General features: G+C 38.4%; 1 protein-coding gene and 2 long non-coding RNA genes across 5 annotated transcripts in view; 1 reads left to right on the forward strand and 2 right to left on the reverse strand.

Moving 5' to 3' along the window:
* Nucleotides 1-19: 19 nt before the first annotated feature.
* Nucleotides 20-18,753, forward strand: part of LOC146696712 (uncharacterized) — a 32,375-nt gene continuing 13,641 nt past the window's right edge. Inside the window, exons 1-2 of the long non-coding RNA XR_014923327.1 lie at nucleotides 20-80; nucleotides 3,669-3,863. This is a non-coding gene — a long non-coding RNA (uncharacterized LOC146696712). The remainder of the gene's footprint in view (nucleotides 81-3,668; nucleotides 3,864-18,753) is intronic.
* On the reverse strand, nucleotides 7,310-8,457 carry LOC146696713 (uncharacterized). Its single transcript, XR_014923326.1, has 2 exons — nucleotides 8,392-8,457; nucleotides 7,310-7,726 (listed from the first exon to the last, which is right to left on the reverse strand). It is a non-coding gene; the product is annotated as an uncharacterized LOC146696713 (long non-coding RNA).
* Nucleotides 8,426-16,786, reverse strand: vps33a (VPS33A core subunit of CORVET and HOPS complexes). Of its 3 annotated transcripts, XM_085474963.1 has the most exons (14): nucleotides 16,496-16,786; nucleotides 16,134-16,199; nucleotides 14,831-14,958; nucleotides 14,527-14,713; nucleotides 14,315-14,431; nucleotides 14,031-14,205; nucleotides 13,449-13,642; nucleotides 13,029-13,155; nucleotides 12,810-12,877; nucleotides 11,392-11,529; nucleotides 11,140-11,277; nucleotides 10,880-11,048; nucleotides 10,081-10,189; nucleotides 8,426-8,493 (listed from the first exon to the last, which is right to left on the reverse strand). In XM_085474963.1, the coding sequence occupies exons 1-14, from the start codon at nucleotides 16,649-16,651 to the stop codon at nucleotides 8,487-8,489; spliced, it is 1,779 nt and encodes a 592-aa protein (XP_085331089.1). In that variant the 5' UTR covers nucleotides 16,652-16,786; the 3' UTR covers nucleotides 8,426-8,486. The 3 variants fall into 3 exon arrangements, with proteins under 3 accessions (XP_085331089.1, XP_085331088.1, XP_085331090.1); XM_085474962.1 differs by lacking the exon at nucleotides 8,426-8,493 and having other exon boundaries at nucleotides 9,114-10,189; nucleotides 16,496-16,784; XM_085474964.1 differs by lacking the exons at nucleotides 8,426-8,493; nucleotides 16,496-16,786 and adding an exon at nucleotides 16,328-16,408 and having other exon boundaries at nucleotides 9,114-10,189.

Here is an 18,753-nt window from a genome sequence, read left to right on the forward strand (position 1 = left end):
TGACCCGGGTCGGCTGGGAGGTTCTAGCGAGGAGCAGTGCAGGAATGAAGCCGGGAGTGCTGTTTGGTACTCTGAAGAACGTAAGCAAAAGTCTTCGGCCCTGCTATACAGCACGGAACTGTTTTCCACAAAGTAATTAATAATGCCCACTATTGGCTTGTAGACTTTGCACTCTACTTTGAGAGTTCCCTCGCCTCTGCCTCCTTACAGCACTTTCAAAATGGCGAAACGCGGGCGGCGTTCAGCAGTCACCAGAGAGCGGCGAGAGGGTGCGCCGCGAAATTTTAAACCTACCCCTCAGCGACGTTGGTCATCTTCCTATCTGCGGAGACCGCGAGGTCACTTGATTTACTGCGCTTTAAATTCATAAAAAGGGTAATAACCAGGTTTTTAAAATATAAAACCAAGTATAACTATTAGACCCCGCCCATGTGCATTGTTTCAGTGAGAAAAATCGAACTAACCTCGTTCGCATGCTGAATTTAGAAAGTGGAGTCCGAAAGCTCCAAGTTTCAAACAGAAATTCAGATTTCTTAATAAATTTTAGAGGGTTTTTTTTTATTTGTTTTAACGTCTACAAAAGTTATTCCACATTGGGTGCATTTTATGAGTTACTATCTTGTTTACTGCCTATTAAATGTAGTCATTGCATGATGACCCACTGATTCCACTGAGTTAAACTACAACTGAATGGGAAATAAACTGAGTAATAATTGCAATAGATGCATCTGACAGACATTTGTTCAGCAGGATGTCTCTGACAGTTCAGAACCTTATTCGTCAATGTAAGCGTAACTGGAAAAAACGTTTCTTCCAAGTAAAATTAATCACATCTACTAGGGCCCTGTGAGAAAGTTAGTTTTACAATTATTGTCAAAGGAAAAGCTCAGGTGTATGATGTTATCAATGCCTCCCTTCGTTTCCTGGTACTTTAAGGCACATGAACAGTTGAGAGTGTTTATACCAGAAAAAAAGTGATTTGTCATATCCAGAAAAACAAAGTTAAAAAAGATTTTCATTAACAATGACTCAGCTCTATCAACTGGCTATGCAATGAAGGTGATTCAGCGTGTTTACTGCAATGACTTTTATTCAAACCAGTTCACCCAGATGGAAGGCAGCCATCTAAATTACCAGTTACACCTGTGCTCTTTTCTGTGTGTGTGTATGACATATCGAAGAATACTTCCTAAAAAGAGGCCTGCTGCAACTTGTATGATATTCTCTCAACACTCTTTTGAATGTATATAGATCTAAGGCAAAGATTTAGGTCATAGCTTATGGTCGAAATCACAAACCTTAAGCCACAGTGACACCTTAGTACATTTGAGTAATCCAAAAGGAATAAATGCAGTAAGAACACATGCCCACTCAGTGTCAAAGATTGTCTGATACTGTTGTACCAAAGTATCATTCTTCAGTCTTACTGATATCTAAAGTGTCACAGATATAGTGCATGATGCATATGAATATAAATGTTTTTCAGATTTCCTGTTCACATTTGTTAAATCTGTGTCATATCTGGTAAATATCTATTAAATGAAATCAAATAAAACCAAACTACCAATCACACAAATGCTACTGAATGCTAACATGCTTGTTAGCTCTCTCCCTTTTGTCAGAATTTTCATGTTCAAACAACACAGGAGCTGACACTGCAGCAAAGCACATCAAAGAAGCCAGTGTGAAATTTTTTATGTATACACTGCCTGTAATAAGGCATACTGATTTATACTTCCCCAGCAACCATGTTAGGGACTTATTTCCTCAGTTAAAAAGCGGTCAGATGAATGTCCAACCAAACCAACTGTCAATCAACCACCCGGACAAACAGAGAAGAATCTCCACTCAACAGTCAGTGAGCCAAAGCAAACTTTTTAAATATATAACCATCTCTATCCAAAATGCATCAAATGTACAAAACAAGCATAGAAGAATTCAGATCATTTTCTTGGATTTCAACATTTGCGCTGAGCTGTTCAGTTTCAATTTGCAGTTTAGGAAGTGTGCAGATTAAAGAGACTCTTCTCTTTATAAGTATTTTTCTATTATATTATCAAATAAATATATCTGTTAGACTCTGACTTCCTATTCAGTGTTATTGTCATTCTCACACTCACACAAACCACTTGCTTCCTCTCTACTAATAAGATGATGTAAGTATGATAAAGAAAATAACCTTAAAGAAATGGGGAGGGGGAATTTGTGGTCAGAAAGGCGGGGAAAGTACATTTTTAGTAACATAAGATGGGATGGAAAAAAAATCAAGAATCACCAGAGCCCCACAGATAGGCAAGACAGGCTAACAAAAGCAAACTAACTGCAGGTTAATAATTTAGACTTAAAGATCTTAAAGAAGCGACTAAAACCAACATGATGACATCACTGCTACTACTCATCTTCTCAATGATGACAGGTAATAAGACTATGACCAACTCCTAATTGATATTATTCACTAATCATTATACTGTAATTAATGTTGAATATGATTAAAATAGGTATTGCACTATGTATTTTGCTTCTTTCTTCTTAAAATTGTACCTCTGCCACATCTTTGCTGTTACTGAATTCTCCCAGATTTTAAAAGCCAAGAGCCATTTTCACTCTTCTAATGTTGAATGTTACTACAATGTTACCCATGACTTTTCTTTCTTTTTTAAGAACATTACATTATGACAGATGATCATGATTATTCACATTACTTTAAAGTTTCACTAATGTGTTTATGGTAGAATTAAATCAAATGCCATGTCATATTTTCCACCATGACATCAGTGACCATGAAACGGGTCTAAAAAGTGACACAGGGATTAATAATGTCATTTAGAAGAGATAAGGACTGACAGCGTATAAGACCTAAGCTATATGGATAAAAAAAAAAAGCCACCCTCACATTACACCCACAGGAGCTGCTCTGCTATGGAAACCCATGCCACGAAGCTCCCAGTGCACAGTTTTTGTGCAGATGTTAATGCCAGAAGATGTCTGGAAGTCCTCACTTATTGAGTTAGTACAGTGTTGGAAACTTTCATTGACGTAGCGACGTAGTGACTCTGCTTCAAAACTTATGAGCAATCATACCATTTACAGTTGTTGTGAATATCTAAGAAGGAAAAAGTTTCATTAACTATGAAATTTCATAAACTTACAGTAGCATCCTATTACAGTGCCTCGTTTGAATTCAGTGACACATTCTTTTACAAACCTTTGTAGTCTGCATGCCTACATGCTTGATTTTGCGCAACTACAACAGTGGGACTTCCTTCTGACCGTATGCACGTATAACATGACTAAACCAATCCATGCAAAAACAAACAAAACAAAAACCTTAGAAATCTGGAAACATGCAAATGCTTTTTCACATGTACTGCATATTTTGTTAGCAACTGTGAAAAACAACTATAATAATGATAATAATTAATTGTAACATTATGTATTGAAGCAGAAGTTCGCTTTTGCAGTAGTGACACTTTGAATCATAACAAAAATACTAACTGGTCACAGCATCAAACCTATATAGTAAAAATAAAAACAGCAATGTTTTACAGCATGCTCTGCTAATAAAGTATCTGAAGGCTGTTGGATGAAGAACTGTGCTCCCAATTGATCGATTAATTTGCTTATTTGTTTTGTTAAATGACCTACATAATTTGAATTTTTGTCTTCAGGTTGTGAGATGATGTCAGATGGAAAGAACTGCACAGGAGGTTGGGTTGACATCCCCTTCAACAATACTGAAACAAAGGGAAACTGTCAAATGACTTATGGAAATCATACAAACTACATTCTCACAGTGATCACCAGGAAACCTATGAAGGAGAACAAAAACATAACGGAAAACCATTGTGATGAACTGAAACTTGGTAAGACATGTTTTTTGTTTGTTTTTTAATTTCTGAATTCATTTTGGTTTCATTTTGTTAGTTTTTGTTCTGACTTTTTGTGGCTTCAATCACGGTAAAAAAAAAAGAAAAGAAAAGAAGTTATATTCAGTATTTTCTATGCAGCATGGTGGTGCTGTGGTTAGCACTGTTACCCTAACGCAAAGGGGTCTTGGGTTTAAATCAGCAGCTGGGGGCTTGGATTCTCACCAAATAATCCAGCTTCCTCCCACTTGTCCCAAAGACATGCGTGTTAGGTTAACTGCCAATTTGTGAATGGTTGTCTGCCTCTCTGTGTTATCAGTGTGACGGCCTGACAGCTTGTCCACGGTGTACCACACCTCTGACAGCTGGGATGGGCTCCAGCCCGCCCATGACCTTGAATTAGCTAAGCTGTCCAGAAAATGGATAGATGACTTGGTAGATATTGTTTATGATCAGTCAGTAGAGTCATAAAGTTTGGTTCCAATTTTGCGCGTTATTTACTCTTATAGGCAGTTTTCCCTTTTAAGACTTTTAATAATCACAAAATGTTACTAATTTTACTAATTACAAATGTATTTTTTATTTAAGATGCAATTTTAAAAGAAAAATTTATGCAGTAATGATACACATACACACTCTACTGTAAAAATATTACACTGATTTTGTTTCATCTGTATATTTATTCGCAGTGAAATCAGACTGCATAAAACCATTTAATCGAACATTCACATTATGTGAATGTGAATGTGAATATAAACAATAGATTACAATCTAATTTCAATGTTGGCATCAACAATGAAATTAATTTCATTGTTGATGCCAACATTGATGCCAACATGCGTTTGCAAATAACAAAAAAGAAGTTGCAAGTTGCACTTAGTCAAAATTAGTGCTATCCATCGGTTATCAGACAAACTATTTGTTTCCAGAATGAAAAACAGACCGAGACCTGAAAGGATCAGAACTGGTTAATATGGAGGAGTTGAAGTCCATTTAGAGGATCAAATAGCTGGTCATTGAGATCGCTCTTGAAATTGGTTTGAAATTCATCTGAAACTTCATTGTTTTGTTGTGTTGTTATTTTTGTATGATTTGAACCTGTTAACTCATAATTGTACTGCAACTGTTTGAGATTTGTGTTTGTGCGCTGGCTTATTTTTAAATTTTTACAATCTCTGCTACCATTTTGGCCTCATAACTCTTGAAAGCGATTTTCAATCTCCCTGAGCTTTTAGCTTGATGAATAAAAAAAATAAACATACTGCATGACATAAACCATACAGAGGGGTTGTGATTGTGAGGCCTTCTACAGACACACTGCTGCTGGTTTGATATGAGAAAGAAAGTCACTTCTGGCATGAGAATTCCAGAATAATCCTATTCTTACACCAACACAAGATTTTGCATATTCTAAATTATTAAAACTCAGCTAAACAGGTAAAACAATATAAGGTCATAATATTCTTGGGGTTATTTTTTAGCTTCTTTATAGCTTTGCAAAATCTTATAAGCAGTTTATATGCGTGTAAAAATAGCTAAAAGCACACATTAGCTAACATAAATCAAGTAGGATGTCTAACAGCGTCTAAGAAAAGAAACATTAAAAACACTTCTTGATGTTGAGGCCCAACAGAGGGTCATCTTAGGCCCAATGGGCTATCAGAGTTGCAATACACTGGTGGAAACCATGCTCTGTTCAAATATGAATGCTAAGCAGCATTTTTTTTTAAGAAAATAAAATGTTTAATAGAATTACCAATTTCTATTGTAAATGGACAAGCATTTAGCTCTGTGATTACAGTCAACTGAAGCCGTTAACTTCAAACATCAATTCCCAGTCAGCAAAGCCTTTTGCAATGTGCACATAGAGAGGAGATAGAAATTACTGTCAAACATAAAGGTTTGCACCATGATAAATAATGTTTGGTGTTCTTCTGCACATTCTCAGGTCAGATGTTACACACAGATTTCAGGTTCATATGGTGGAATAGTTTGTAAAAATGTGGCTCTCCTCTGGATCAAACCTTCACACCACCTGTCTCAGTCCTCAGGACCTTCAAGCAGACGAGTTCACCTTTATAGAAAACCATACTGATTCTTCTTTAACCCCGTCTTACTTATTTTGAATGCCACACTGTTTTCAAAGGGAAACACCTGTGAAAACTGCATTCACACTGTTTTACTTTTGTTAATGTTGCCTTGCAACTTTCAGTCAGAAACTCATAATGCGCCTCTTGGCTAAAACGTGACAGCAGCTTTTTGTTGCTAACAGTTTTACGTCACTGCAGACTATTACTAAATAGCTGACTTCACCTCTGTTGGCACCACTGTCACACTTCCATGTCTTTCTGGGACATTTAAAACGACTCTCACGGTTATTTGTAAAATTGATGAAAATGTGAGATTATAGTTTTAAATAACTATAAAACGATCGCTCTGCTGTGGCTCTGCTTCCGACGTTGTGCCAAATAGTTATTTTTCTATGTGTGTTTTTATATGTACCCTAATATTTTTGGTTATAATATAAATGGGCTGTAGTCAACAGAATTTATGAAGGGGAAATGATGTGTTTTGCAAGTTTATCACTCTGGCTTATTGTTTCTGCTCTGTGTTCTACATTATAACTAATCCAGTCCGTTCTGGCTTCTTCAAGTATCTTTATGGAACTGTGATGTTATATTTACGGTATTACAAATTTTACTCCCCTATTAGCCAGATCTTTCTTTAAAAAGATTTTTTTAATATCAGTGAGACTTCTCACCTGCTGTAAATAAATAATATGTAAAAGTCCCTTTCGCCAAAAACTGACCACAGCTTCTATATTGTGACAGGAATATCCTTTCTGCTTCAGAATGACTCTGTATCACTCATGAGAGATATATTTGAGATACTTTTTGACAGATTATTGGCCAACAAATCATCTACAACAGCTTTAATACTGGAAAACCACCAGCAGGGCTACTGCTCTGTCCTTACCTGTCTATCTCTGAGACTTAAACCATTTCTGATTATATTGTGTTTTGGTGGTGAATACAGTCTTGCCAACCAAATTTGGTCTTCATCAAATTACCACAAATTTATTGTCATATAAACCTTGAGGCTTTAATCCCTTTCGGAGCAGTTACTTGCTGTGTCTGCCTACTGGTTCAGCTTTCTTAGACATATGAAAACCCATCAGAGGGGAAAGCTTTGCTTCCCTTCACTCAGTAGATATTAGCACTGGAACACAAAAATCAATACACATGAACATTATCAATACCGATGATAAGTAGTATTTACATAAACATTTTTACAATACATAAAATAGTTCAGTGTATACTACACCACCATACAAACATGTTTTATAGCTTCTCTGTGCTCATTTGTAACACGTACATTATTAATATACATTTAAAAACAAACACACTGGATTCCAACAGCGTTAAAATAAGTTTCACCGACGGGTTTCTCTAAACACTTTGTTTTGTTCACTGAGAAATGTCGTGTCAAGAAGCCACAAGCTCCACTATGTGAATCACATAAGAAAACATGATAAATCCAGCTCTTATTATCGTTTTATGGAAACTTCATAGGCCGCAAATCCCAAGGTCTGCCTGATAAACACCACTAATAAGTCCAAGATCTGGCTTATTCTCCAACAGGTGTTTTCACTTTATTTTCCTATCATAAAATAAGTGGTCCACCTGGCAAGGAGCAAAGCGCCAAACAGCACAGTGTAACTGAAGAGAACAAATTTGAGGATTTCCTTGAATGTCCGGAGGAAGCGGATAAACAAGGGGTCCACATCCTGGGGCTCCTGCTGTGTCATTTGCCTCCGACCAAGCTGGGTTAGGTGTCCCATGTTTTGGCCTCGCCCCATTCTTCAAACAAACACATTTGTTAGATTTCAGTACAAAAGAAAAGAATTAGAATCAAGACAGGTGGCTGAAAGTTCATTAAACATATATGTACTGCAAGCAACACCGGCAGTATGAATGATTTAAATTTAACGTATGGAAATTTAGACAAAAACACCAGGATGCATCTTCATATTAACTTGTATTATAAGCACAAAGTTATTTATTCCTGGCAATGTAAAAGCCGAGGAAAGACTGGCGTTAATAATTTATCCCCCAAGTTGCACAAATGGGTTCAGTATCGATCTGCTTTGTTTGCGAACAGTTGCAAATAATATACTGAACATCATTCGCCTTTACTGCTTTTGGATATGAAAAAAAGAACAATTCCTGCATGGTGAATCTGTTTTTTAAGGTCATTTTTTTCCACACTATTAAACAACAGCCACACCCATACAAGAACCGCGTTAGTCACAATAAATTTTGCTTATAAAAATGTATACTTTTATTATGTCTCCTCGTTAAAATAAAGAAAGTTGAGTGTCTGTTATCTTCTTAAAATTTTTATCTTGCTATCAAAAACAGACAAACTGTGCATAAAGTGACAAATGTAAACATGCATGAATGCCAGATAAGTCCACATGAGGTAAAGGCATAATTTCTTTTTTTATAAAAAAGGAAACACTTACACCTTTGTGTTGATGGAGCAGGACAGGAGCTGATCAGAAGGGCTCCTGTGCTTCTAGCCCTGAAGTCCAAGTTGATGTGTGCCGTCTTGAGCGTTTCAAGCCCTTGTGGGAGAGGAGGAGCCAAAAGGAAAAACTGATCACAAGGATCTGAATCCCCTGGGATTTATTTAATGGCAATAAAAGTGTTGTTGCACCTGCTCCTCAAGGAAACAGCAGGCCAAAATTTACAGATTTAAGTATTCTCTGAATAATTTACCAAAGTAGTTTCCAAGACTTTTACACAAGCAGCATGAAGGAAAAACTACAAAGATTAGCCAAACAGAGGTCACCAAAATATCTGAGTGCTGTCAGCAGGTCTCCCTATATATATAGCGTCAGGCACGGAGAAGGTATTGACTGATACAGAGATCAAACACCCTCCTGCCGCAGAGTTATCCTCTACCGGAACATGGAGCAAATGGCCTCCTAATTCAATCAGTGTCCTGTGCTGTCAAATCATGGGCTGCCGTGGGCTGAGCTCTCCAGACAGCACAGGGCCATTATCGGATGATCAGGAGGCCTGTTACTGCGCTAATTGCTCCTTCAGAGAACTGGAGCACTGCTGAGGAATACACTCTCATCCCTGCTTTTCATCCGCTTGCAATCAGCTTTCCTTACCAAAAAATTGCCCAATTTACAATAATCAAAATGGCGTATCACATGACCAAGTAATGTGACACTAATTATAGTTTAAGACTTTATTTAGTCATTTTTAATCCAAGCAAAGGAAAACAAACAAAAGACAACTACAAAAGCTTTCAAAAATGCAAATCAAATGCATCATTACTCTTCTATGGCATCACAAATATGTTTTAATTCTATATACAGTATATATACAGTAGCAGAAAAGCAATAGCTGCAATGACAGAAACACAACCAAAGGACAAAGTTCATTAGACATCAATAAACCTTTAAATTGCACGATACGGGTGCAACTCAAAGGGAGGACAGTAAAGATTATGGAATGTATATAAAAGACAGATGTAGCCTCCGGCTGCCCTAAACCTGCTTTTTCTCTAATGTCCAGCAGGGGGAAGAGTCCTCTGAAAAAAAATAAAATAAAATAAAAATCACCAGATTGTCTCCATTGCTTGTTCAGCCTTTTTTTTTTCTTTTAGAAAAGAAAAAATGTGTAATTTTGTAAATTCTAATTAAACTCTTGATTAGGGCAAAACAGATGATAAAGCAAGCTATGCTTCAGAGCTACGTTTTGCTGTACTATGAGCATTTCTCAGTCAGACCAACCCACGGTAAACACATCAAGAAAAGAAAACGGCCGACACAAACATCCGACTTTGCAAACAGGACTTTGCAAAACAAAGGGTGGCATCACTCAGGCGATTAGAAAGTGGAAATGCCTAAGGCTGCAGTGCCATAGTAGGTAACAGTTACCTTGACATAAAGATATTTTCACAGGGCAACTTTGAAAGAGCCGGTCTCTCTTTAAACCGGAAGAGACATCAATGAAACACCTGCAGGACAGTGATGTGGACATAAAAAAAACAGTAGCTGAGCTTTTCTGGTAGATGGGCTTTTTGATGTGGCCAGGTGTACGTGCAGGTGACTCATTGTGTTGGGGATTCAGGGCGGTCCATGAGGGATTTGATCCAAGTTGTGCCATTTATGAGTTTTGTGGTGGCTATAACATACTCCATCCCGCTGTCTTCCACTTGAGAGAGGAAACGGAGAGCAGCTATTTCTGCATACGTCACACCACCGAGGAAGAACACCAGCGTTGTCCGATTCTCTCCCTGCTGGCCTGTTGGACATTGAGAGGAGATGCAAGTCACTAAAATGCAACATAAAAACTAAATATATTAACAATAGCAAAGGATATTTTATTGTTTTTCCTTAATTCCACTCTGACCTGGTAAATCCTTTAAATACTACCAAATATAAATGTTAATAAAACACAGCTCAATGTAAAGCAAATAGCAATCCACCCTCTGTTAAAGCACAATTTTTTAAAAAAATGTGAAAACCCTTATTTAGCCATACACTCCCCCCAGATTAGAGTCCTCTATTATCACCTTTAAAAACTAATGCAAGGCAGGCATGTAGCAACAAGTCAACTGTCTAATGCCCAAACACAGTTCTAATTAGCACATTTCAAACAGAGTGTATAATTAAATTCATTATTCACATCAGTGCAACACCTACTACTGCCAAAATGAAAAGATGGAGGAAAACAAAAGGAAAACACTGGCTGTCACTCACAAATCAAGCACAGAGTGGTTTTTCAGCCTTTCTATCAAGAAAGGCACACAAAAAAACGACAAGCTAACAGTGGCTATGTGGCACCATTGGCTACATGCCATAAATCTGCCGCTATTCAGCATCTGACATAAACAAATCCTGTGTCTTATCTACACAGAGCAGGAGGGCGGCTGTTTTTGTTCTGTTGTGAGCAGCAGGGCAAAGAGCAGTCCTAGCTTCTCTTAGTCCTTACGTTTCTTATGGAGCCCAGAGGGAAGCTGTTGTCTCTCCTCAAAGTGTGGGCCGGGAAGCATTTTCAGCACCTCTTCGATGCTGCGCCACCCAGGCCGTGCCAAGATCTGAGTCAGTCGGATGCTAAGAGGAGAATAGCCACTGTACACATATGAGATGTCGTTGGGATTCTGAAAGAACAGAAAAACTCACAAACGTCAGCCCTTGCTTTTTCATGAGTTTAATCCATTAACTGCTTTCCTTTTTTTGTATATTGAGTACCTGCTCATTGGCGTCCTCCATCCACAGTTTAAGAGTTTTTCTAATAGTGGGGTAGTTATTCCGTGAGCCTGTCTGTGGCTTTAAAAGACCAGCCTTCTCTAGGTTGTTCAGCGTGAGTATGTGTTCATAACCATAGGTCTTCACACAGGGGGAGGAAAAAAGTTCAAAACCATCCAGTTTTAATTATGACACAGCAAATAATCATTTTTTGATTCAGCCAAGGGTGCAGAGAAAGCTTCTTTATGTCTTTACCTGGAGAATCTCCCTCTTGTAGTAGTCCATCACCTTGTGTTTGAGGCCATTGTTGCAGACTGACTGCATACACACCAGACGCAGGATCTTGATCAGGGGATCCTTCTGGGCAATGCAGTCTTCTATATACGTGTTCACCTGCATAGTCACATAATTTTAGGGTGTTTAGTGAACTTTTACTAAAAATCCTGTGAAACAGCACCTATAAAAACACACCTTGCAACTACTGGATTGGACTCCCTTTTGCCTACAGAACTGCCTTAATTCTTCATGGTATAGATTCAACAAGGTGCTGGAAACCCTGTTGGATCTATACCATGAAGAAACATTCCTCAAAGATTTTAGTTTGTATTTAAATGAAAGCATCGCAAACTTGCTGCAGATTTGCTGGGTGTACATCAAGGATGCAAATAGGGTTGTGTAGGGAAACTCCCAGGAGATCAGCAGTTGTGAAATTCTCATACCAGCTCATCTGGCATCAACAACCATGTCATGTTCAAAGCCACTTACATCACCTTTCCTCCCATTCAGATGCTCAGTTTGTTTAGTATCTAAGGCTACGTTCACACTGCAGGTCTTAATGCTCAATTCCAATTTTTTGATCAAATCCAATTTTTTTTGTCTGCTTGTTCACACTACAAATAAAATGTGACAGCAAACGCTCTCTAGTGTGAACCCTCAAAGCGGCCCGCATCTGCAAAAGAAGACGTCACACACAACGCGCTCTGTTTAGACCCAGAGCAAACAGTATTGTTTGACTGATGGCCCTTAATATAAAGACTTGTTTTGGACTTTACCTCTCCCGATTTTTGCTTTAAGTTATTTTGTTATTTACATAATAATGTAAATAACCTAATAATTATCCTTATTGCTGTTTTAGAGAGAAGCGGTGCTTTAAAGGATAGTTGCAGATTTCTGTCAGAATCTGCAGATTATACAGTACAAATAACATGTTCACATTTCTCCAACGTTGTCTTCCCAGCAGTTTCACTAACATCTACATGTGATGGCCAGGAGGCGTTCGCGATGTCTTCTCCGGAGCTGATAATTGGCATCTGTCTTGTGTCAGTGACGTAAAAGACGGATTAAATGCGACCTGACCGTTCAAACAGCAGTCACTTTCTAAAACATCAGATATCTATCGGATTCAGTACCACATACGAAAGTGACCCAGATCAGATTTGAAAATATCGGATTTGTGCTGTTCACACTGTCATGCCATGATCAGATATGGGTCGCATAGGGTCAAAAAAAATCGGATTTGATGCGCTTTCGCCTGCAGTGTGAACGTAGCCTAAATACATGGAGCTGCAGGCCGTGTGAGAATGGTTGAACAGGTTTATCTAATATATACGTGTTTTTGATAACGTGTAACAACTTATCTTAGGGAGGAAAATAGGTAACTAGATGAAAAATACCTTGTCTGTGTCAACACCAGTCATAAATTCCTGCTCCACTGTTAGATTATCAAAGAAGGCCTCGGATGCTGAAACATGAGATGATAGATGATTTACTACATAGTAATGGATATTGATGGAAATAGTTGTCTTTAAAGACTTTAAAGCCAAAAACTGAGCGAGATGTATGCTAAAAAACATAATGTGATTTGATGGGAAAGCATTGGATTATATACGCACTTGTGATGTCTTTGATCAGCTCGGCAATAGAAGTGTGGTTAGCCAGTGAGCTTCGGGCTGCCTGCATGTGAGGCAGCTGGGAGACAAACTGCTTAATTTCTCCCACCGTTTTGGCATTATGGCGCTCCTGAGAGACAAGAAGAGATGAAACAAGCATGATGCAGCATCCAAATAATCTTTAACCACTATCACACAAAACACCTCAGTAATAAAATTCAAGGCTTTGACATGCTACAGTTATAATGCACTGGACCATAGCACTCCTTTACTTGTTGTTTGGCCTAGCAAGAATATCTGAAACTGATCTCATGTTGCTCCCCGAAAGTACCCGGATTGGAATGAAGGAAATTTCACACTATGATCACCACATGTAAGCAAAGAAGGAAAAAAAAGCAAAAATGTATCCAAAACAAGGCTAACCTCAAAGGCGGCAGATATTATTTTAGCTTTTTTGCTTAGTGCTGCTCCAACAGCATTGAAATTTTTGTCCCGGATTTCCGCATACAGCTCCTCTGCTGAGTTGAGCTGTAACTTCTTGGGCTCGGTCGGCAAATCTTTACTCCCTTCACCTTGCTTCTTCTGTGCAAACTTCTCAGGAGGCAGCTTGACATAACCTGGAGTGAAAGCATAGAATTTAAAAAAAAAAAATACTAAAAATAAAATAATCCCTGAAAAACTTATGGCTCAGGATAGTAACACTACTTGCATGAAAAGCTACCACACAGAAATGTCTGCAGGCAAGCATCCAAACAAGGATCACTAGACTGCAGACATCATCAAACTGCTGGAGAAACTAACCTCCACCTCAACACTACAATATGTCAAATATTGGAGAAAAAAAGAAGATTAATTTTAATGTTCAAGCGTAATCCTGCTTTGCTTTTTGATTAAAAATAAAGTTGCAAAAGAAACAGCGGGATATGCAGATGTCAGATACAATAAATATTACTGAGGCTCAACATGCAAACATAAGAATAAGAACTCTAATTGATTTATTCATACCATTACTGATCCCGTAAATCTCGTCAATGAGACCCTCATAGGTGAGCTGTGTGGCCAGAGGGGTGAGCAGGTCAACGTTACGATCAAGGAGAAGAAGGGTATCGAACACGGGCAGAATCTGATTCTGACTGCCAGCAAACTCCCTCTTCATCCTCAACATCATGTTGGCAACGAGCTGATAACAAGCAGAGCATTTGTTTATCAGAAAACTGTATTCACCTCGCTGCTGCAGAGCCTCTGCTTTCATATAAAACAGAAATTATTGCAGGTTACACCATGCTCACCCGTGCACATTCTCCTTTCCCATATATCTGTGGAATGGTGCCATACAGAGCCTGCAAGGTCATGAGGCCTTTGGCTGTGTGGTACAGACTTGTTTGGTCATTTTCCAGGTAGCACTCCTGAGTGAGACAAAGGGGAGTAATTTATGTGTATATGAGAGATTCCACCAAAGCAAGTATATGATATATATTTGTACTCTGCAACCTGAACACACCCTGAAAGCACTTTCATACTCCATGGACAGCAGGTCCCCATCGTAGGGAATCAGGTCCAGGATATACTCATCGATGTTGATGAAAGAGGCCAGCACGCCCTGCTCCTTCAGCCGCTGTTCGCACAGCATGCTCCGCCGAGGCACGAACAAAATATGAAAGTCTCGGGATGAATGGTGTCTATCCTCACTAAAGAGTAGCACAATTGATGTTGCAAAGTGTGGATAGCTATGCAAAGTGAGAGAAAGGACAAGAAAACAAAACCTTGTCTTTATCGCAGATTGAAGTTGAGACACATACACTCACCTAGTTATATTGTCTGCAATGATGTCCATAAGTTCCAGTCTGGGCCGGACAAAAAAGATGATATTTTTGACATCAGCAGGGGGAAGCCTCCCATTCTTGAGGGTGAACATCTTTTCCACTTCATGTTCCTGAACACACCATAATAAACGACAAGTTAAAACAACACCCTCAGCAACATTAGACACATGACATTAGTGTTAAAAGAAACTAGATAATAAGACGTGGGCCTTGTCTGTTGTCTGAGTTAATTTAGACATAAATTGTGCAAACACTTCCAAAAAATAATGTGCAAATAAATACAGAATTCCAAGATTTGAAAATCCCATGAACACATATTTCTTTTACACTAAAAAAAATAACAGAAAACATAAAAGATTTAAAATAAGAAAATGGACCAAGAAAAATATTTGATTATTTTTAATTTGGCGACACCAGTACATCTCAAAAAAGGGCATGGGTATCTTTACCACAAACTGAGGAGACTAGCGGCTGGACTTTTAGGAGAGGAACACTGTACCTTTCTTGTCTGATATACAATTCTAGCTGCTCTACAGTTTCGAGTCTAATTTGTTGTATTTTTGATTTCACGATGTGCCAAATGCTTTCAGCTGGTGAAAAGTCTAGAATGTAGGCAGGATAGTTCAGTAGACTCTTCAACTATGAATGCATGCTGTTGTAATAGATGCTTAATGCGGTTTAGCAGTCTTTTGCTGAAATGTGCAAAAAGACTGCTGTCCTATCCAGTCTGGATAGGAGCATATGTCAAACCTGTTTTCAGCATTGCTAGATATGTAGACTACCAATTCCACAGGCATGAATGCAGCTCCATCAAAGGTGCAGGTTTTTGAACTCAGTGCTGATAATAAGTCAGATGCTGCCTTTCCTGTTTAGTCCTGAGGACACAACATCCACGTTTTGCAAAAATAATTTAAAGTCTTAATTCATCTGACCACAGAATAGTTTTCCACTTTGCATTTTACATTAGCAGACAGTAGCATTTCTGGATCACGTTCAACTATGGCTGATATGTACAAATCATGTTACTGACCTGTTACCAAATGTTCCTCAAGCTATTTCATTTTAGTACCAATTACTTTTCCAGACTGTTCTTCGTGTACCAACGTTTTCAGTTGTCTTGTTGCCATCACATTCAAAAGGGCCTAATATTTTTTCATTAAACAATATAAAGCTCTGACGTTTTCTATTTATATATTGGTTTAGGAGATTTGCAAATCATTGCATTCCCACAAAGCACAGCTTCTTAACATTTTTAGAAATGGGTTTGTAAACAGAAAGCACTTACCTTCAACAGAGAGTACTGAGCTATTAGTCCAAACGGTCCCGTCAGATATTCGTCCCAAACAATGGCCTAAAGTAAGAGAGTAAGAACAAACAAAGCTTTGAATCGTGAGTAAGCAGAACTGAAGATGTTCTGTCAGGCGATACTTGCTAACTTTTACTTAGCTATTAGCTCGAATATTTTATAATACGACGCACCTATACAGATATATGTCTGCGTTATCTGTACTGTTTTACACATTCAAAATAAAACTATGACTATAATGTTAACTGACAGTCTCATGGTAACGCTGAGGCTCAGAGACCACATTGAGTACCACTACCAGTGTTTGGACCACATTTCACAGGCGTATGCGGGTTTGTCACCTTGCTTCCTGCGCATTTGTCCAAAAACTCTCGAAGCTCTTTTCGTGCTGCTTCTCTCAATATGTTTAAATTCACTCTACCGTACGACAAGTGAGCAGCCATTTTTTCCTTACTAGCAGCACAACAAATCAGGTGACTTCTGCGGAGTCGCATCATGTGACCAAAGAAAGTCAAGCTAGTTCATGCCAGTGATTGTAGAAAACACCACAATTGTACCAAACACTTCCACTTCACTAATGCACCGACAAATCCAGGTCGACACTATCTGTTTGCAGTCTACGGTAATAATAAATAAAAGTTAAATGCAAAACCTAAAATAGCATAACGTGCAATACGGGTTTCACGCATGCGTAGATGTTGCTCAGTATGAAAAACAGCTTAAGAGAAATACTCATGTCTCATACCGAGTCTCAGCGTCGTTTAAATTATACTTATTAAGCGCAGACATCCACAGAATAACATCGGAAACGTTTTCTATGGGCTCAAAATGTGGTCATAAATATTTTGTACTTGTAAATCGGTTTTGTACTTGTAAAAAAGATTTGTATGTGTAAAAAAAATTTGTTCATGCGCAAAAAAGATTTGTATGTGTAAAAAAGATTTGTGCGTGCGTAAAAAAGATTTGTATGTGTAAAAAAGATTTGTGCGTGCGTAAAAAAGATTTGTATGTGTAAAAAAGATTTGTGCGTGCGTAAAAAAGATTTGTATGTGTAAAAAAGATTTGTGCGTGCGTAAAAAAGATTTGTATGTGTAAAAAAGATTTGTGCGTGTGTAAAAAAGATTTGAGTGTGGACTTAGCCCAAAAAACCCCTGCAAGTTACAAATACGAATTTTGACCCTATTTTTCTTCCTTTAAACTGATTGGTCAATGTCATGTCAATCACAAATTAAACAATCCAATCAGAGAACAGATGGGTTTGGCTATCGGAGGGGCACTTTTTTGAACTGCAGGTCCTTGAAGGGTAATCTCTATCCGGTTGTTCAGTGATGACGCGACGAATCCTACTTCCGGGCCTAAAGTAGTCTGCGTTTAATATGGCTTTTGTGTTGTTAACATGTTTAATGTTATGTATTTTCTTCTATTTGATCTCAAAAAGCTCCTAAAACAGTCAGTGATCACTGTTGACCTCCCTCGGCTTTTATTACCACTAATCATTTATTTAAGCTCAGTTTTTAAAACCTTAGGATGTAACTACAGCCCAGCCCATGCAGCAGTATATGAATGACTAACCTCGTATTGTGGATGGATTATCTCAGTTGTTCTCCTGGCTGAAGTTTGGTCCTTTTACAGCATCCTGCCATGCGATTACATTTGTTTCTGACCACTGAGAACACTCACGTTAACTTTTATCGAGTGGAAAAAAAGTTAGCTTGTTTATATTATGCTAACATAGCTGTGTCGCTAGCGGTCACGTAGCACATCATTATATACCAGCTAGCCCAACTTCAGTAACCCTACAAACGTCACTGCTGTTTAGTTTTCTGTCTTCATTTATGCTGGAAGTAATAACAGAGCTGTACGTTTTAATTTGTTTCCAAAACCCCGCAGTCAGGACATGCTATATTGTATTTAGATAGAAGCTAGCGAGCTAACTCCCTGCTAACTTCTAACTCCGTTAAATGTCATAAATTCCGTTTTCATGGATGCCTGGATGTTAAACTCAATTGTTACACCTGGTAGAGCAGAACGCTGATCATTTTATTAAAGATGAAAGACTTTAGACAGTTTTTCAACTCTCAGTAATGCCACAGTGATCGTTTGATATATGGAGCTGCAGCGGAGTTTAGACCCAGACGCGGCTAGTGACGTCAGACTGAACAACCGGATAGGGCTTTGGAGTTGACGTCACGCCGCAATGCATTGTGGGAGCGCAGCGCCATTTTCGGGGTCTATGAATCAAAACAAACACACTGTGTTGGAACGACGACTACAAGAAAGATGCTTAAAAGCAGCTCAAAAGAGAATGAACTGTATAGAGACCGATTGCGTAAAGAGGCGAAGCAGCGGTACTTGCAGAAAATAGCGTGCATTAGAAATGTGGACCCGTATGACATATGGCCGTGGAGTAGAAACCCCGAACACCTAGCGCTATTGACGTAGCCTGACATATTTTCGTACCTTGTCTGTGGAGTCAGCGCCGTACAAGTTGTCATTCAAACAAAGGTAAGTCAGCTCGAGTACAGCGAGTGAAATGCGTTTGATTTCCCTCCAAACATTCAGATTAGTGCAGCATAAATTCATTCATGAGGGGAAATTA

This window comes from Copadichromis virginalis, linkage group LG12, assembly GCF_057382275.1.
Source record: "Copadichromis virginalis isolate Kocher_CV1m ecotype Utaka linkage group LG12, C_Virginalis_male_GT1.1, whole genome shotgun sequence".
Taxonomy (NCBI): domain Eukaryota; kingdom Metazoa; phylum Chordata; class Actinopteri; order Cichliformes; family Cichlidae; genus Copadichromis; species Copadichromis virginalis.